Here is a 20,301-nt window from a genome sequence, read left to right on the forward strand (position 1 = left end):
AACATCCGGCTTGGGAGGCAAAGTGTCACCAACCATGAAGGCGAGAGCTATTTGGCGTTTCCACTCTGCCTCCTGCTGCAGCTCCACCAACCCAAGGTACGGGAGCCGCGGAACCCGGTAGTCATGCAGCAGTCCCAGGCGAATTGCAAAACCAAGCCGTCTGCACGTGGCGTAGGGTTTGGCCATGTCCTCGACATACTCCTTGATTGTTAAAGTTAGTTCCTCCAAGCCTTCTGGGTCTGTGATGCAATCAGCGTCTCTCTGTGGTTGTGGTCAGGTCCTTCTGTCATGAATTGGTGCGATGTGGTGGTGAGGCAGATGCTTGAGACCCAGGTAGAGATGTAAAAGGTGCTTTTAATGGTGACAACAGGGATCCAAAAACATAGTCAAAACAGCAAGTCCATGGCCAGGCAGCACGGCTGAGCAGAAGCCAGGGCTCACACCGGTAGCAAACTGGTCATACGGGTGACCAGGACAACAGGCATGACTCGACAACCAACGACAAGGACCAGACAGGGAACAAAGGACACAGGAGGGATTAAATACACAGAGGGTAATCATGAAGACGAGACACACCTGGAAGCAATGAAGGGGAAGACAGGAGAATCGGACACAGAAAATTCAAAATCAAACACAGAAAAACACAGATCCTGACAAGAGATCAGGTCAGAAACCTGAGAGTAGTGACCTGAACATTCAGAGCCACATAAAGACAGTTACAAAGTCGGCCTTCTTTCACCTGTAGAACATTAGAGGACTAATGTCTCAGCCAGATCTAGAAAAACTCATCCATGTGTTTATCTTTAGTCGCATTGATTACTGCAACACTGTCTTCACACGTCTGTCCAACAAATCAAACAGCTGCAGCTGATCCAGAAGCTGCTGCTCACTAAAACCAGGAAGATAGAGACATAACACCAGACTTAAACTCTCTACACTGGCTCCCTGTAGCTCAAAGAATAGACTTTAAAATACTGTTGTTAGTTTACAAATCACTGAACGGTTTTGCGCCACAATACATTAAAGACTTTCTGCTGTTGCATCAACCTTCCAGATCTCTCAGGTTCTGCTTCTGGTTCTGCTCTGCATCCCCAGAACCAGAATCCAATGAGAGAAAGCAGCTTTCAGCTTCTAGACACCATAAATCTGGAACAAACTCCCAGAAAATTGCTGGAACACTGAATTCCTTTAAATCCCAACTAAAATCCCACCTGTTAAGAATTGTATTTGAAACATAAACAATTATGAATTTAATGATGGCATTTGACTTAATGTCATGTTTTAATTGCTGATTCTATGTTGTATGATTTGTGTTTTTGTGTTTGTTGTGATGTAAAGCACTTTGAATTGCCTTGCTGTTGAAATGTGCTACACAAATAAAATTAGATTTTGATTTGATCACTGTATTTGCTTGCAGTATTTTCAAAAACTTTTCAGTGAAACTTTCTCTTTCCTCCAAGTCCAAAAATAAAGACAAAATACATCTGGATTATTGTGTGTCACGTCATGTAAAAAGTCTCCAATAGATATTCAGTTTGACAGAAAAAAACTTCTTTACTTTATGGAAAGACAGATTATTCATAGAAGTGTAATTAAGATACTAAGCATTGATGTCATAATAGCATTAGCACTAATATGTGAATTGTTCCTCATTGTGACACCAGGGAGAACGTCACTTGGATACAAAGGACTCCTGGCAACGACTATAATATTAACCAATGAACACATGAACATGGAACAATAAATCAAACACATGGATTCACTTTAGTCATGAAGAAACCAAAGGACACAACTCTCCACCCTGACTGACACTGAATCACAGACAGCAACTGAATTGTCTGTTATCTCCACAAATATATGAAAGGAAGCCAATTTGTTTTTGTTCATTATTGTTTTCAATATTGATTGATTTTTTTTTATAACAGGACTGAAAAAATGGTTGAAGATCAGCGTCTCTGTAATGAGTCAGCACAGCTGCATGGACAGACTGTGACGTCTTCTGTGTTTCATGCTTTTGTCGTTTCTTTGTCACTTCTGATAATATGTGGAAATCTTCTTGTCATCATCTCTGTCGTTTACTTCAAGCAGCTCCACACTCCAACAAACTACCTCATCCTCTCTCTGGCTGTGACTGACCTGCTGGTTGGAGCTTTAGTTTTACCTTTCAGCACCATATTGTCTCTGAGCTCATGCTCCAGTTCAAGTTATTTACTCTGTAAAATGCGAGGCCTGTTTGATATTTTACTCTGCACGTCGTCTGTTTTAAATTTGTGCTGTATATCCATTGACAGATATTTTGCAGTGTGTCATCCTCTGACATATAGAAGCAAAATGAATATTTGTGTAATTCTGACCATGATACTGGTGAGCTGGACTCTTTCAGCTCTATTCGCTGTTGTCATCATAGCACGTGGGATAAATCAAGGAAATCTCAGCAGGAGGTGTAATTTATTTACACCTACAAAACAATTCAGTCCTGAAACCATTTTTCAGTTTTACATTCCAGCTATTATAATTTTATCAATCTATCTTAAGATTTTCATGGTGGCGAAGAAACAGGCAAGACAAATCCAGAACACTATGAAGTCTGAAGCAGCTCTCAGTAAGATGGAGAAAAAGGCCAACAAAACTCTGGCTATAGTGATGGGAGTCTTCCTCATAAGTTGGACTCCTTTCTTTCTATCCATAGGTTTTTACAGTTTGGGAATAGTCACAATACCAGTTGCAGCCATTGAAGGATTTTTATGGTTAGGATGGTCCAATTCTATGTTAAATCCTCTGGTTTATGCTTTTTTCTACAGGTGGTTCAGACGAGCTTTTACTATGATCATTTCTGGTCAAGTATTTCAGGGAGATTTTTCTAATACAAAATTATTGTGATATATTCGTCATAAAATTATGTTTCATATATTTGATGTTTAATTGTGTATTATTATGTTTTATCTGTGCAACACGTCTCTGAAAGATGTTATTTCGATAACATTTGCATACGTATCGTACTTCTAGAGATGTTATTCGTTTTTTGTATTATGTTGTTCAGAAATCGCAGTTTAGTTTTGAAATGTGAATGATTATCATAATTTATTGAGGCAGTTATTAGTAAGACTATTGCTTTAGGTCCAAAATTACTAAGTTGGGCACCACTTGGTTCACAAGAAAATCAGTCTATTAGTTGAAGCTCAGTCGTCATTTAAAAACTCCTGCGTGGAAAGAGTAAGTATTTAAGTAATTAATGAAGAAATAAGTCCACTGGTGGACAGCAACACATCACACAATTTATATTCTATTTCTATTTAGAAGAGTTTCTAAAAATAATTCAAATTTTATAGAAACTATAGTTTCTTTTTTTTTAAACAAACTTGCAATGTTTTTTTTTTTAAATGAACAATGCTTAGTTTCTATAAAAATGTGAAATATGAAACTATAGCTACTAAAGGTAGAGCATTAAACTTATGAGAAAAAACTGAACCAATAAAATCCTCCAATGATGTCACAGTTCAGTGTGAATAGTGAAAATTGAGAAACCAGATTCATTTCATGAGGAATCTGGAGTGTTGGTTAGTTTGAACTAATTCAGATTCGTTTACGGCAAAATATCCTGTTGATTCTTCGCATTGCAACACCAGAAATATGAAACAAAGAAAATATGAAATATCCAGGTAACATGATATATAGTAATACTACAGTCCAGTATATATGTGCATGCTTAAAGATTAAGGATTGTATTGATAAGTTTTTTTGTTGAGACCAAGTAGCTCAAAATTAAGAATTAGTTCACACAAATTGACACTTTGCATGGATTTCAAATACCATTTCATAATGCAAAAGAAAAAACATTATTTTGAGGAAGTGATGTTTTTTTGACATTTTCGACTGATTTACAATGTTACATTAAGTCAGGGGTGGGCAGTGCTGGTCCTTGAGCGCCAGTTTCCTGAAACCTTTAGATGTATCTCTACTTCAACACACCTGAGTCAAATAACGAGGTCATTAGCAGGACTCTGGAGAACTTGACTGCATTTAGGAGGTGATTCAGGTGTTGGATTCAGGTGTGTTGGACCAAGGAGACATGAAAGAGTTGCAGGACACCAACCCTCAAGGACCAGGAGTGCCCACCCCTGCATTAGGTCCATCCATATCTAACTTGATTCTCACAACTGAGACACTCTTCTCCCTCCACCTCACTAAGAATACACAAAGAAAATAAAGATAAAATAAATAATAATTCCCTTCTCACCTACCGCGGGTGGTTCTTATCCTCTGAGCTCGGTCCTCTACCAGAGGCCTGGGAGCTTGAGGGTCCTGCAGTATCTTGGCTGTGCCAAGGACTGCTGCACATTTCTGGACTGAGATGTCTGATGTTGTTCCTGGGATCTGTTGTAGCCATTGCTCCAGTTTGGGGGTTACTGCCCCGAGGGCCCCGAGGGCCCCGAGGGCCCCGATGACCACAGGCACCACTGTGGTCTTCACCTTCCAGGCCCTCTCCAGTTCTTCCCTGAGGCCCTGGTATTTCTCCAGTTTCTCGTGCTCCTTTTTCCTGATGTTGCAATCACTTGGTATTGCTACATCTACCACAACGGCTTTCCTCTGTTGTTTATCCACTACGACAATGTCTGGTTGGTTCACCATTACCATTTTGTCTGTCTGGATCTGGAAGTCCCACAGGATCTTAGCTCTGGCGTTCTCCACCACCTTTGGGGGTGTTTCCCACTTTGATCTCGGGGTTTCCAGTCCATATTCTGCACAGATATTTCTGTACACAATGCCTGCCACTTGGTTATGTCGCTCCATGTACGCTTTCCCTGCCAGTATCTTGCACCCTGCTGTGATGTGCTGGACTGTCTCAGGGCCTCCTTGCACAACCTACACCTTGGGTCTTGTCTGGTGTGGTAGATCTGGGCCTCTATTGCTCTGGTGTTTAGGGCCTGTTCCTGGGCGGCCAGGATGAGGGCCTCTGTGCTGTCCTTGAGTCCAGCTTTTTCCAGCCATTGGTAGGATTTACTGATATCAGCCACTTGGGTTATTTGCTGGTGGTACATCCCATGTAGGGGCTTGTCCTCCCATGATGGTATCTCTGGCACCTCAACCTCCGTTACCTGTTGTCTGAGACATTCACTGAGCACATTGTCTGTTGAGGCTTTGTCCCTGATGTATTTATGGGTCTTAGTTGTTTCGTCCTGGACAGTGGTTCTCACACTCACTAGTCCTCTGCCTCCTTCCTTGCGGCTCGTGTACAGTCTCAGGGTGCTGGATTTGGGAACCCTCCATGTATTGTTAGTAGCTTTCTAGTCTTAATATCTGTGGCTTTTATCTCCTCCTTTGGCCAGCTAATTATTCCAGCAGGGTATCTGATTACTGGAAGGGCATAGCTGTTTATCGCACGGATTTTGTTCTTGCCATTGAGCTGGTTTCTCAGGACTTACCTTATTCGTTGGAGGTATTTGGCTGTGGCTCCTTTCCTTGTGACTCATCGAGGTTGCCATTTACTTGTGGTATACCTAGGTACTTGTAACTGTCCTCTATGTCTGCTATTGTTCCTTGTGGGAGTGAGACTCCTTCTGTGCGGATCACCTTCCCCCTCTTTGTGATCAGCCAACCACACTTCTCTAGTCCAAATGACATCCCAATGTCCGTGCTGTAGATCCTGGTGGTGGATCAGTGAGTCGATGTCTCGCTCACTCTTGGCGTACAGCTTGATGTCATCCATGTAGAGAAGGTGACTGATGTTGGCCCCATTCTTGAGTCTATACCTGTAGCCAGTCTTGTTGATAATTTGGCTGAGGGGGTTCAGGCCTATGCAGAACACCAGCAGGGACAGAGCAACTCCTTGGTATATGCCACAATTGACGGACACTTGTGCAAGTGGTTTGCAGTTGGCTTCAAGGGTGGTTTTCCACAGCTTCATCGAGTTTGCAATGAAGGCTCTCAGAGTGCTGTTGATGTTATACATCTCTAGGCATTCAATGATCCAAGTATGCGGCATTGAGTCATAGGCTTTCTTGTAATCAATCCAAGCCATGCACAGGTTGGTGTGTCGGGTTTTGCAGTCTCGGGCAACTGTGCGGTCTAAGAGGAGTTGGTATTTGGCTCCTCTGCTATTTACACCGATACCCTTATGTGCTGTGCTCATGTGTTTATCCATGTGTTTGCTTATCTTGGCCGCTATGATGCCTGACATGAGCAGGAAGAAGCTTTCAGCAACTATGCACCAAAAATTTGGAACAAACTCCCAGAAAACTATGAAACAGCTGAAACCCTGACTTCCTTTAAATCGTGGCTAAAATCCCACCTGTTAAGAATTGTATTTTAAACATAATCAATGATGAATTTAATGATGACATTTGACTTAATGTCATGTTTTGATTATTGATTCTATGTTGTATGTTTTGTGTTTGTTGTGATGTAAAGCACTTTGAATTGCCTTGCTGTTGAAATGTGCTACACAAATAAAATTAGATTTTGATTTGATCACTGTATTTGCTTGCAGTATTTTCAAAAACTTTTCAGTGAAACTTTCTCTTTCCTCCAAGTCCAAAAATAAAGACAAAATACATCTGGATTATTGTGTGTCACGTCATGTAAAAAGTCTCCAATAGATATTCAGTTTGACAGAAAAAAACTTCTTTACTTTATGGAAAGACAAATTATTCATAGAAGTGTAATTAAGATACTAAGCATTGATGTCATAATAGCATTAGCACTAATATGTGAATTGTTCCTCATTGTGACACCAGGGAGAACGTCACTTGGATACAAAGGACTCCTGGCAACGACTATAATATTAACCAATGAACACATGAACATGGAACAATAAATCAAACACATGGATTCACTTTAGTCATGAAGAAACCAAAGGACACAACTCTCCACCCTGACTGACACTGAATCACAGACAGCAACTGAATTGTCTGTTATCTCCATAAATATATGAAAGGAAGCCAGTTTGTGTTTGTTCATCATTGTTTTCAATATTGATTTGTTTTATAACAGGACTGAAAAAATGGTTGAAGATCAGCGTCTCTGTAATGAGTCAGCACAGCTGCATGGACAGACTGTGACATCTTCTGTGTTTCATGCTTTTGTCGTTTCTTTGTCACTTCTGATAATATGTGGAAATCTTCTTGTCATCATCTCTGTCGTTTACTTCAAGCAGCTCCACACTCCAACAAACTACCTCATCCTCTCTCTGGCTGTGACTGACCTGCTGGTTGGAGCTTTAGTTTTACCTTTCAGCACCATATTGTCTCTGAGCTCATGCTCCAGTTCAAGTTATTTACTCTGTAAAATGCGAGGCCTGTTGATATTTTACTCTGCACGTCGTCTGTTTTAAATTTGTGCTGTGTATCCATTGACAGATATTTTGCAGTGTGTCATCCTCTGACATATAGAAGCAAAATGAATGTTTGTGTAATTCTGACCATGATCCTGGTGAGCTGGACTCTTTCAGCTCTATTCGCTGTTGTCATCATAGCACGTGGGATAAATCAAGAAAATCTCAGCAGGAGGTGTAATTTATTTACAGCAACAAAACAATTCAGCCCTGAAACCATTTTTCAATTTTACATTCCAGCTATTATAATTTTATCAATCTATCTTAAGATTTTCATGGTGGCGAAGAAACAGGCAAGACAAATCCAGAACACTATGAAGTCTGAAGCAGCTCTCAGTAAGATGGAGAAAAAGGCCAACAAAACTCTGGCTACAGTGATGGGAGTCTTCCTCATATGTTGGACTCCTTTCTTTCTATCCATAGGTTTTTACAGTTTGGGAATAGTCACAATACCAGTTGCAGCCATTGAAGGATTTAAATGGTTAGGATGGTCCAATTCTATGTTAAATCCTCTGGTTTATGCTTTTTTCTACAGGTGGTTCAGACGAGCTTTTACTATGATCACTTCTGGTCAAGTATTTCAGGGAGATTTTTCTAATACAAAACTACTGTGAAAAAGGACTTAAGTGTTTGCCATTTGGGGTCATTATCATATCCTAAATGGCAGACACTGTTTTATCCAGACACTTACCTGAGCTCTTTACTTACCAAGATGTTGTATTGTGTTTTCTGTTATCTGCTTCATCATTTTAATTTGTTTTTGTAGACGAACTTGAGAAATCCCCACCGCCTTAAACATATGAAGGTGTTATGGCCACTTCAGTGTCTACCTGCAGTCAATCTGTGGGCACAAAACAGGCATGCTATCCAACATGACGGTATCTGAAGTAGATGAGGCATGGAGGGATGCCACGGTTTGAGATTAGGGATTTATTATGAATGTAAGTGAAATGATATTGCACATGCTCCTAAATTGCCAGCGCTTTATGTGTTCCATTGAGGAGCATTCACATGTGCTCCTACTTCCTCTTCTGAGAGGGGAGATGTGCTTCCAGCTCTCCGTCTAACGCAGGGGTGGGCAACCCTGGTCCTGGAGGGCCGGCGTCCTGCAACTCCTCCTAGAAGCCCCTCCCTCTATGTTTGTCTCTGTGGTTTTTTTTTCCCACTGTGATTCTGAGTTTATTTATTATGTGAAGTATTTTTGTTTTGCTAGTTTTGTGTAAATTAAGATTTTAATTTTACAAAATAAATGTAAAATCAGCTTTTACTTACAGTCCCTCTGACCCGACTAAGGAAAGGAGATCGGGCTTTTTCTGTTGTTGCTCCTAATTTATGGAACAATTTGCCTTTTCAGATTAGATCTGCTAGCAGCCTGGATCATTTTAAATCGCTTCTTAAAACTCATTTTATTCGTTGGCTTTTAACTGAAGCAATTTTTGATATTCTGTTTTTATCTATTTGTGCTACTGTCGTTCTTGTGCAGCACTTTGGTGCAGTTTTATACCTGTTTTAAAGTGCTATATAAATAAATTTGACATTGACAAAATAAAGGTATAATTTATAAAAAGTCATTTAAAAAAAACGAATAAAAGCAAATAAAAATAAAAGAGGAAAGTTTAGGTGGGTAAAATCATTCAACAACTCCCCCCACTTCATCTGTCGACTGGGCAGTTGAACCTGGGGAGTCGAAGGTCATGCACGGGCCACCGCAATGCCATTTGCAGCTCCCCGGTTTTTCTGGCCGCACCCGAGAAAATGAGAAAGTTGTCGATGTGGATATGTGATATGTGACCATGTCTTAAAATTCCCTAAAACTCAAAGAAAACCTAAAAACGTCTAAACTGACTAATTCATATTCCTAACAGTAAAATCATTAAATAAGTAGATAAATAAATGAAGGGTTAGGATTAGGAAAGAAAGATCGAGCCTGTCCCCTCGAGAATGCAAGAGCTGCTTGGTCCTTCCTCCCCCATGTTCCATTGTCTCTTGTGTGGAAATAGATAGGGGGACATTACCTTTGTCTCCTCCCATACATAATCACTTGCCAGGTGTCTTCTGGCCACATGTTTTTTGATTTCTCCAGTCAGCTTTATTACCCAGTCAATAAATGTTATTTTAGGTGTCTTTACATAAAATATGTATATATCAATATATTTATTGTTTATGTAATTTTTTTTTTTTGTTATTTTGTGTGGTTTTTTTTTTTTGAGGAATAAAAAAACAGAAAAAAAAAGATCCAAAACCCTTTTTTATGTAAAATAAAGTATATTAAATGAATTAAATAAATGCGTGCCTACTTAGCAATGTTTCGACTGCTGTGCATCTTCTTCAGGTTTTGATATGATGTCACAAGATTTTAAGCTATTTTTATACTCCTCCCTCTATGTTTGTCTTTGTGATCTCTTTTCTTTCATTCTGGTTCTGTTTTTATTTATTATGTGAAGTATTTTTGTTTTGCTAGTTTTGTGTAAATTAAAATTTGAATTTTACAAAATAAATGCATAATTTATACAAATGTATAAAAAAGATTAAAAAAAATAAAAACAAAAGTAAAAGAGGAAATGTTAAGGCTAGGAGAAGAGGTTGGGGTTGGGAAAAGCGGAATGGTCAGGGTTAGGGAAAGGTTAAGGTTAGGAAAAAGGGTAGAATTTAGATAGAAAATTTTGGTTTCAATATCAAATCATTCAGATGTTCCTATTTTAGTTTATTTTTTGTGTAATCCATTTGGGCTCTTTGTGTTCAACCAATAAATCCATCTTTCCCATTTTTTTCTCTTTTTACTTTGAATGCCCAAAATTTTAACTGAATTCAAACAATGATTAATAAAATGCTGAACCAACTCTGTGTCTGTTTCTTTTTTGTGTTTATTTCTGTTGCCAAATTCATACTACTAATGTATTTTTTGCCTCTCCAATATATTGTTTTCCACAATATGAACAAATGACTATGTACACACAATTTTTTGATCGGGGATAAAAAAACTACCTCATCCTGTCTCTGGCTTTGACTGACTTGCTGGTTGGGGCTTTAGTTTTACCAGAGGAGACTCTGGAGGAGCACTAGGGAAGGCCCACTGACTGGCGTCCCTGAGTCCTCAGGAGACTCAGGAGCGTCGGCAGGAGCTGCTGCCGCGGCGAGGGGCAGAAAGGCTGAAGCAGACTCGGGAGAGGTGGCAGGGTCAAGAGCGGAGCTGGGGTGGGCCACGCCACCAATCGAGCTGCCAGTCGACCCGCCTGTCGACCCGGTACCAGGCAGGCTGCCTGGTAACCCATCACCAAAGAATCCATGCCGGGAGCAGTGGCGGGAGCAGCGGCAGATTCTGCTGCGGCAGAGACTGGAGCTGGGTTGGTGGACCGAAAGATAGGAACATCCGGCTTGGGAGGTAAAGTGTCACCAACCATGAAGGCGAGAGCTATTTGGCGTTTCCACTCTGCCTCCTGCTGCAGCTCCACCAACCCAAGGTACGGGAGCCGCGGAACCCGGTAGTCATGCAGCAGTCCCAGGCGAATTGCAAAACCAAGCCGTCTGCACGTGGCGTAGGGTTTGGCCATGTCCTCGACATACTCCTTGATTGTTAAAGTTAGTTCCTCCAAGCCTTCTGGGTCTGTGATGCAATCAGCGTCTCTCTGTGGTTGTGGTCAGGTCCTTCTGTCATGAATTGGTGCGATGTGCTGGTGAGGCAGATGCTTGAGACCCAGGTAGAGATGTAAAAGGTGCTTTTAATGGTGACAACAGGGATCCAAAAACATAGTCAAAACAGCAAGTCCATGGCCAGGCAGCACGGCTGAGCAGAAGCCAGGGCTCACACCGGTAGCAAACTGGTCATACGGGTGACCAGGACAACAGGCATGACTCGACAACCAACGACAAGGACCAGACAGGGAACAAAGGACACAGGAGGGATTAAATACACAGAGGGTAATCATGAAGACGAGACACACCTGGAAGCAATGAAGGGGAAGACAGGAGAATCGGACACAGAAAATTCAAAATCAAACACAGAAAAACACAGATCCTGACAAGAGATCAGGTCAGAAACCTGAGAGTAGTGATGGACTCTGACCTGAACCTTCAGAGCCACATTAAGACAGTTACAAAGTCGGCCTTCTTTCACCTGTAGAACATTAGAGGACTAATGTCTCAGCCAGATCTAGAAAAACTCATCCATGTGTTTATCTTTAGTCGCATTGATTACTGCAACACTGTCTTCACACATCTGTACAACAAATCAAACAGCTGCAGCTGATCCAGAAGCTGCTGCTCACTAAAACCAGGAAGATAGAGACATAACACCAGACTTAAACTCTCTACACTGGCTCCCTGTAGCTCAAAGAATAGACTTTAAAATACTGTTGTTAGTTTACAAATCACTGAACGGTTTTGCGCCACAATACATTAAAGACTTTCTGCTGTTGCATCAACCTTCCAGATCTCTCAGGTTCTGCTTCTGGTTCTGCTCTGCATCCCCAGAACCAGAATCCAATGAGAGAAAGCAGCTTTCAGCTTCTAGACACCATAAATCTGGAACAAACTCCCAGAAAATTGCTGGAACACTGAATTCCTTTAAATCCCAACTAAAATCCCACCTGTTAAGAATTGTATTTGAAACATAATCAATTATGAATTTAATGATGGCATTTGACTTAATGTCATGTTTTAATTGCTGATTCTATGTTGTATGATTTGTGTTTTTGTGTTTGTTGTGATGTAAAGCACTTTGAATTGCCTTGCTGTTGAAATGTGCTACACAAATAAAATTAGATTTTGATTTGATCACTGTATTTGTTTGCAGTATTTTCAAAAACTTTTCAGTGAAACTTTCTCTTTCCTCCAAGTCCAAAAATAAAGACAAAATACATCTGGATTATTGTGTGTCACGTCATGTAAAAAGTCTCCAATAGATATTCAGTTTGACAGAAAAAAACTTCTTTACTTTATGGAAAGACAGATTATTCATAGAAGTGTAATTAAGATACTAAGCATTGATGTCATAATAGCATTAGCACTAATATGTGAATTGTTCCTCATTGTGACACCAGGGAGAACGTCACTTGGATACAAAGGACTCCTGGCAACGACTATAATATTAACCAATGAACACATGAACATGGAACAATAAATCAAACACATGGATTCACTTTAGTCATGAAGAAACCAAAGGACACAACTCTCCACCCTGACTGACACTGAATCACAGACAGCAACTGAATTGTCTGTTATCTCCACAAATATATGAAAGGAAGCCAGTTTGTGTTTGTTCATCATTGTTTTCAATATTGATTGATTTTTTTTTATAACAGGACTGAAAAAATGGTTGAAGATCAGCGTCTCTGTAATGAGTCAGCACAGCTGCATGGACAGACTGTGACGTCTTCTGTGTTTCATGCTTTTGTCGTTTCTTTGTCACTTCTGATAATATGTGGAAATCTTCTTGTCATCATCTCTGTCGTTTACTTCAAGCAGCTCCACACTCCAACAAACTACCTCATCCTCTCTCTGGCTGTGACTGACCTGCTGGTTGGAGCTTTAGTTTTACCTTTCAGCACCATATTGTCTCTGAGCTCATGCTCCAGTTCAAGTTATTTACTCTGTAAAATGCGAGGCCTGTTTGATATTTTACTCTGCACGTCGTCTGTTTTAAATTTGTGCTGTATATCCATTGACAGATATTTTGCAGTGTGTCATCCTCTGACATATAGAAGCAAAATGAATGTTTGTGTAATTCTGACCATGATCCTGGTGAGCTGGACTCTTTCAGCTCTATTCGCTGTTGTCATCATAGCACGTGGGATAAATCAAGGAAATCTCAGCAGGAGGTGTAATTTATTTACACCTACAAAACAATTCAGTCCTGAAACCATTTTTCAGTTTTACATTCCAGCTATTATAATTTTATCAATCTATCTTAAGATTTTCATGGTGGCGAAGAAACAGGCAAGACAAATCCAGAACACTATGAAGTCTGAAGCAGCTCTCAGTAAGATGGAGAAAAAGGCCAACAAAACTCTGGCTACAGTGATGGGAGTCTTCCTCATATGTTGGACTCCTTTCTTTCTATCCATAGGTTTTTACAGTTTGGGAATAGTCACAATACCAGTTGCAGCCATTGAAGGATTTTTATGGTTAGGATGGTCCAATTCTATGTTAAATCCTCTGGTTTATGCTTTTTTCTACAGGTGGTTCAGACGAGCTTTTACTATGATCATTTCTGGTCAAGTATTTCAGGGAGATTTTTCTAATACAAAATTATTGTGATATATTCATCATAAAATTATGTTTCATATATTTGATGTTTAATTGTGTATTATTATGTTTTATCTGTGCAACACGTCTCTGAAAGATGTTATTTCGATAACATTTGCATACGTATCGTACTTCTAGAGATGTTATTCGTTTTTTGTATTATGTTGTTCAGAAATCGCAGTTTAGTTTTGAAATGTGAATGATTATCATAATTTATTGAGGCAGTTATTAGTAAGACTATTGCTTTAGGTCCAAAATTACTAAGTTGGGCACCACTTGGTTCACAAGAAAATCAGTCTATTAGTTGAAGCTCAGTCGTCATTTAAAAACTCCTGCGTGGAAAGAGTAAGTATTTAAGTAATTAATGAAGAAATAAGTCCACTGGTGGACAGCAACACATCACACAATTTATATTCTATTTCTATTTAGAAGAGTTTCTAAAAATAATTCAAATTTTATAGAAACTATAGTTTCTTTTTTTTTTAAACAAACTTGCAATGTTTTTTTTTTAAATGAACAATGCTTAGTTTCTATAAAAATGTGAAATATGAAACTATAGCTACTAAAGGTAGAGCATTAAACTTATGAGAAAAAACTGAACCAATAAAATCCTCCAATGATGTCACAGTTCAGTGTGAATAGTGAAAATTGAGAAACCAGATTCATTTCATGAGGAATCTGGAGTGTTGGTTAGTTTGAACTAATTCAGATTCGTTTACGGCAAAATATCCTGTTGATTCTTCGCATTGCAACACCAGAAATATGAAACAAAGAAAATATGAAATATCCAGGTAACATGATATATAGTAATACTACAGTCCAGTATATATGTGCATGCTTAAAGATTAAGGATTGTATTGATAAGTTTTTTTGTTGAGACCAAGTAGCTCAAAATTAAGAATTAGTTCACACAAATTGACACTTTGCATGGATTTCAAATACCATTTCATAATGCAAAAGAAAAAACATTATTTTGAGGAAGTGATGTTTTTTTGACATTTTCGACTGATTTACAATGTTACATTAAGTCAGGGGTGGGCAGTGCTGGTCCTTGAGCGCCAGTTTCCTGAAACCTTTAGATGTATCTCTACTTCAACACACCTGAGTCAAATAACGAGGTCATTAGCAGGACTCTGGAGAACTTGACTGCATTTAGGAGGTGATTCAGGTGTTGGATTCAGGTGTGTTGGACCAAGGAGACATGAAAGAGTTGCAGGACACCAACCCTCAAGGACCAGGAGTGCCCACCCCTGCATTAGGTCCATCCATATCTAACTTGATTCTCACAACTGAGACACTCTTCTCCCTCCACCTCACTAAGAATACACAAAGAAAATAAAGATAAAATAAATAATAATTCCCTTCTCACCTACCGCGGGTGGTTCTTATCCTCTGAGCTCGGGTCCTCTACCAGAGGCCTGGGAGCTTGAGGGTCCTGCAGTATCTTGGCTGTGCCAAGGACTGCTGCACATTTCTGGACTGAGATGTCTGATGTTGTTCCTGGGATCTGTTGTAGCCATTGCTCCAGTTTGGGGGTTACTGCCCCGAGGGCCCCGAGGGCCCCGAGGGCCCCGATGACCACAGGCACCACTGTGGTCTTCACCTTCCAGGCCCTCTCCAGTTCTTCCCTGAGGCCCTGGTATTTCTCCAGTTTCTCGTGCTCCTTTTTCCTGATGTTGCAATCACTTGGTATTGCTACATCTACCACAACGGCTTTCCTCTGTTGTTTATCCACTACGACAATGTCTGGTTGGTTCACCATTACCATTTTGTCTGTCTGGATCTGGAAGTCCCACAGGATCTTAGCTCTGGCGTTCTCCACCACCTTTGGGGGTGTTTCCCACTTTGATCTCGGGGTTTCCAGTCCATATTCTGCACAGATATTTCTGTACACAATGCCTGCCACTTGGTTATGTCGCTCCATGTACGCTTTCCCTGCCAGTATCTTGCACCCTGCTGTGATGTGCTGGACTGTCTCAGGGGCCTCCTTGCACAACCTACACCTTGGGTCTTGTCTGGTGTGGTAGATCTGGGCCTCTATTGCTCTGGTGTTTAGGGCCTGTTCCTGGGTGGCCAGGATGAGGGCCTCTGTGCTGTCCTTGAGTCCAGCTTTTTCCAGCCATTGGTAGGATTTACTGATATCAGCCACTTGGGTTATTTGCTGGTGGTACATCCCATGTAGGGGCTTGTCCTCCCATGATGGTATCTCTGGCACCTCAACCTCCGTTCCTTGTTGTCTGAGACATTCACTGAGCACATTGTCTGTTGAGGCTTTGTCCCTGATGTATTTATGGATCTTAGTTGTTTCGTCCTGGACAGTGGTTCTCACACTCACTAGTCCTCTGCCTCCTTCCTTGCGGCTCGTGTACAGTCTCAGGGTGCTGGATTTGGGAACCCTCCATGTATTGTTAGTAGCTTTCTAGTCTTAATATCTGTGGCTTTTATCTCCTCCTTTGGCCAGCTAATTATTCCAGCAGGGTATCTGATTACTGGCAAGGCATAGCTGTTTATCGCATGGATCTTGTTCTTGCCATTGAGCTGGTTTCTCAGGACTTACCTTATTCGTTGGAGGTATTTGGCTGTGGCTCCTTTCCTTGTGACCTCATCGAGGTTGCCATTTACTTGTGGTATACCTAGGTACTTGTAACTGTCCTCTATGTCTGCTATTGTTCCTTGTGGGAGTGAGACTCCTTCTGTGCGGATCACCTTCCCCCTCTTTGTGATCAGCCAACCACACTTCTCTAGTCCAAATGACATCCCAATGTCCGTGCTGTAGATCCTGGTGGTGTGGATCAGTGAGTCGATGTCTCGCTCACTCTTGGCGTACAGCTTGATGTCATCCATGTAGAGAAGGTGACTGATGTTGGCCCCATTCTTGAGTCTATACCTGTAGCCAGTCTTGTTGATAATTTGGCTGAGGGGGTTCAGGCCTATGCAGAACACCAGCAGGGACAGAGCAACTCCTTGGTATATGCACAATTGACGGACACTTGTGCAAGTGGTTTGCAGTTGGCTTCAAGGGTGGTTTTCCACAGCCTCATCGAGTTTGCAATGAAGGCTCTCAGAGTGCTGTTGATGTTTTACATCTCTAGGCATTCAATGATCCAAGTATGCGGCATTGAGTCATAGGCTTTCTTGTAATCAATCCAAGCAATGCACAGGTTGGTGTGTCGGGTTTTGCAGTCTCGGGCAACTGTGCGGTCTAAGAGGAGTTGGTGTTTGGCTCCTCTGCTATTTACACCGATACCCTTATGTGCTGTGCTCATGTGTTTATCCATGTGTTTGCTTATCTTGGCCGCTATGATGCCTGACATGAGCAGGAAGAAGCTTTCAGCAACTATGCACCAAAAATTTGGAACAAACTCCCAGAAAACTATGAAACAGCTGAAACCCTGACTTCCTTTAAATCGTGGCTAAAATCCCACCTGTTAAGAATTGTATTTTAAACATAATCAATGATGAATTTAATGATGACATTTGACTTAATGTCATGTTTTGATTATTGATTCTATGTTGTATGTTTTGTGTTTGTTGTGATGTAAAGCACTTTGAATTGCCTTGCTGTTGAAATGTGCTACACAAATAAAATTAGATTTTGATTTGATCACTGTATTTGCTTGCAGTATTTTCAAAAACTTTTCAGTGAAACTTTCTCTTTCCTCCAAGTCCAAAAATAAAGACAAAATACATCTGGATTATTGTGTGTCACGTCATGTAAAAAGTCTCCAATAGATATTCAATTTGACAGAAAAAAACTTCTTTACTTTATGGAAAGACAGATTATTCATAGAAGTGTAATTAAGATACTAAGCATTGATGTCATAATAGCATTAGCACTAATATGTGAATTGTTCCTCATTGTGACACCAGGGAGAACGTCACTTGGATACAAAGGACTCCTGGCAACGACTATAATATTAACCAATGAACACATGAACATGGAACAATAAATCAAACACATGGATTCACTTTAGTCATGAAGAAACCAAAGGACACAACTCTCCACCCTGACTGACACTGAATCACAGACAGCAACTGAATTGTCTGTTATCTCCATAAATATATGAAAGGAAGCCAGTTTGTGTTTGTTCATCATTGTTTTCAATATTGATTTGTTTTATAACAGGACTGAAAAAATGGTTGAAGATCAGCGTCTCTGTAATGAGTCAGCACAGCTGCATGGACAGACTGTGACATCTTCTGTGTTTCATGCTTTTGTCGTTTCTTTGTCACTTCTGATAATATGTGGAAATCTTCTTGTCATCATCTCTGTCGTTTACTTCAAGCAGCTCCACACTCCAACAAACTACCTCATCCTCTCTCTGGCTGTGACTGACCTGCTGGTTGGAGCTTTAGTTTTACCTTTCAGCACCATATTGTCTCTGAGCTCATGCTCCAGTTCAAGTTATTTACTCTGTAAAATGCGAGGCCTGTTTGATATTTTACTCTGCACGTCGTCTGTTTTAAATTTGTGCTGTGTATCCATTGACAGATATTTTGCAGTGTGTCATCCTCTGACATATAGAAGCAAAATGAATGTTTGTGTAATTCTGACCATGATCCTGGTGAGCTGGACTCTTTCAGCTCTATTCGCTGTTGTCATCATAGCACGTGGGATAAATCAAGGAAATCTCAGCAGAAGGTGTAATTTATTTTCAACAAAATTCAGTCCTGAAACCATTTTTCAATTTTACATTCCAGCTATTATAATTTTATCAATCTATCTTAAGATTTTCATGGTGGCGAAGAAACAGGCAAGACAAATCCAGAACACTATGAAGTCTGAAGCAGCTCTCAGTAAGATGGAGAAAAAGGCCAACAAAACTCTGGCTACAGTGATGGGAGTCTTCCTCATATGTTGGACTCCTTTCTTTCTATCCATAGGTTTTTACAGTTTGGGAATAGTCACAATACCAGTTGCAGCCATTGAAGGATTTTTATGGTTAGGATGGTCCAATTCTATGTTAAATCCTCTGGTTTATGCTTTTTTCTACAGGTGGTTCAGACGAGCTTTTACTATGATCACTTCTGGTCAAATATTTCAAGGAGATTTTTCTAATACAAAACTATTGTGATATATGCAGAATTGTGTTCTGATTAATATTTTGTTTTTCTCTCTTAATATTTAGTCTTCCATGCCATGCCTATGAAGTAAAACCAATGGCGCTCTGAACATGCAAATTATTTTATTTTGTGTATTTCAAGTTTCAATTTACTTCATCAGTAATGTTGTTGTTGCTTTCACATTTTTTAAATGTATACGTGTGAATCTTCTTGTTGGAAGGACATCAGAATTTAAACACATGACTTGAACTGGGCCGTTTGTCTGGATGTCCAGATATTGTCGAGAGTTAAATTTGCTTAAAATTCGCTAAAATATGAAATAGAGTAAATTTCCACCGCTTCCCCACAATCCTCAACTTGCCACATTTGTTTCTTTCTCTTGCTTAGGAAATTTCTGTCAGTATAGGTGTCTCACTCTTTTCATCCAACTATGTTTCTGTTAAAAACAGCAGTAAGATTATGCTCTATACTTACATCTTCATTAGAAATAACTTCATAGACAAAGATTTAATGTTGAATAAAACCAGTTTTTGTGAAAAACACTTTGAACAGTTGAGGGAAAAGGAATGTACTGAATTTGTTTTCTCTTCCAGAAGTGAGAAACTATGATTTTGAGTACAAAAATGTGCATGTTTACTGCTTTCTTTAACAGAAGTAAACCTGCAATGAACCAAACTGTGAAGACTGTTTCATCAGCCATGGTAATATTTGCTTATTAAATGGATGCACTTTAACAAGTTGAGATTTTTACAATAATTTTGAACATAATTTAAACTGTGCAATGTATAATCACCAAGGTAATAGAATGACATTTAGTCATGTAGGCTTATGGAAATAAAGGCCAGCTGTCCGCACATGATGACCACTTAGCGGATATATCAACAGGTTCGCCTCGGCATGTCTCCCCTTAGCACTCACGTAGCAAACCTCACTTCATTTAAGCCGCCTGCCTCTGACTCCCCAGTGGATCCACCACTCTGCGTTTCTGAGGTCTGAGCCCAGGGTCCAGATATTACCTTACACCCGTCTTCCTCCAGAACATGTCTGGCCCCCCGGCTCTGCAGAACAGGACATTACCTGTCCGGATTACTACAAGAAAATGTACAAACAACAGAAAAACAAAATACAGCAATCCTAATCTTGTCATGTCGGCTACCAACTCATTTAAACTAGTTGTTTTAAATACCAGATCTCTCTGTGCTAAAGCTCTATTCATGATTTCATCACTGAGCTTAATATTATGTTTCTGACAGAAACATGGCTGAATGACAATAATGAACCAACCTCCGAACTACAATTTTTTAAGTGAGAGTAGAAAACATAAAAAAGAAGAAGGAGGCGTGGCTTCAATATTTAAGAATACTATCAATTGTAGTAAAATCTCTTTGGGTCATTTCACCTCTTTTGAGTATCTTGGAATTGAGGTTAAAGGTCACAAATGAACTTTAACACTCACTTTATTCAAAACTCCAACATACGTGGAAAATTTCTTTATTGACGTGAATGAGCTTCTATCTCTCATATGCATTGATTATTATTGTTTAATAATTGCCGGTATTTCAATATTTATGTTGACAACTCCTAAGACAGAGGAGCAAAAAGCTTTGAATATATTAGAGAATTTTGGTTGGATCTTATCTTAGAGTGCATTTAATTGTTTCACA

At 39.9% G+C, this 20,301-nt stretch overlaps 4 protein-coding genes across 4 annotated transcripts; all 4 read left to right on the forward strand.

Annotated features, from left to right (window-relative positions):
• Nucleotides 1-1,935: 1,935 nt before the first annotated feature.
• Nucleotides 1,936-2,880, forward strand: LOC129369290 (trace amine-associated receptor 1-like). The gene is made up of 2 exons (XM_055044704.1): nt 1,936-2,215; nt 2,288-2,880. Exons 1-2 carry the CDS (start codon nt 1,936-1,938, stop codon nt 2,878-2,880), a joined length of 873 nt encoding a protein of 290 aa, XP_054900679.1.
• Nucleotides 2,881-7,000: 4,120 nt separating this feature from the next.
• LOC129369291 (trace amine-associated receptor 1-like) lies at nt 7,001-7,944 on the forward strand. Its single transcript, XM_055044706.1, has 2 exons — nt 7,001-7,280; nt 7,352-7,944. Exons 1-2 carry the CDS (start codon nt 7,001-7,003, stop codon nt 7,942-7,944), a joined length of 873 nt encoding a protein of 290 aa, XP_054900681.1.
• A 4,696-nt stretch (nt 7,945-12,640) lies between these two features.
• On the forward strand, nt 12,641-13,585 carry LOC129369203 (trace amine-associated receptor 1-like). Its single transcript, XM_055044585.1, has one exon. The coding sequence runs from the start codon at nt 12,641-12,643 to the stop codon at nt 13,583-13,585; it is 945 nt and encodes a 314-aa protein (XP_054900560.1).
• Nucleotides 13,586-17,709: 4,124 nt separating this feature from the next.
• On the forward strand, nt 17,710-18,648 carry LOC129369292 (trace amine-associated receptor 1-like). Its single transcript, XM_055044707.1, has 2 exons — nt 17,710-17,989; nt 18,062-18,648. The coding sequence occupies exons 1-2, from the start codon at nt 17,710-17,712 to the stop codon at nt 18,646-18,648; spliced, it is 867 nt and encodes a 288-aa protein (XP_054900682.1).
• Nucleotides 18,649-20,301: the final 1,653 nt, after the last annotated feature.

Source organism: Poeciliopsis prolifica, unplaced genomic scaffold (assembly GCF_027474105.1).
Source record: "Poeciliopsis prolifica strain line A6 unplaced genomic scaffold, Auburn_PproV2 SCAFFOLD020, whole genome shotgun sequence".
Lineage (NCBI taxonomy): Eukaryota > Metazoa > Chordata > Actinopteri > Cyprinodontiformes > Poeciliidae > Poeciliopsis > Poeciliopsis prolifica.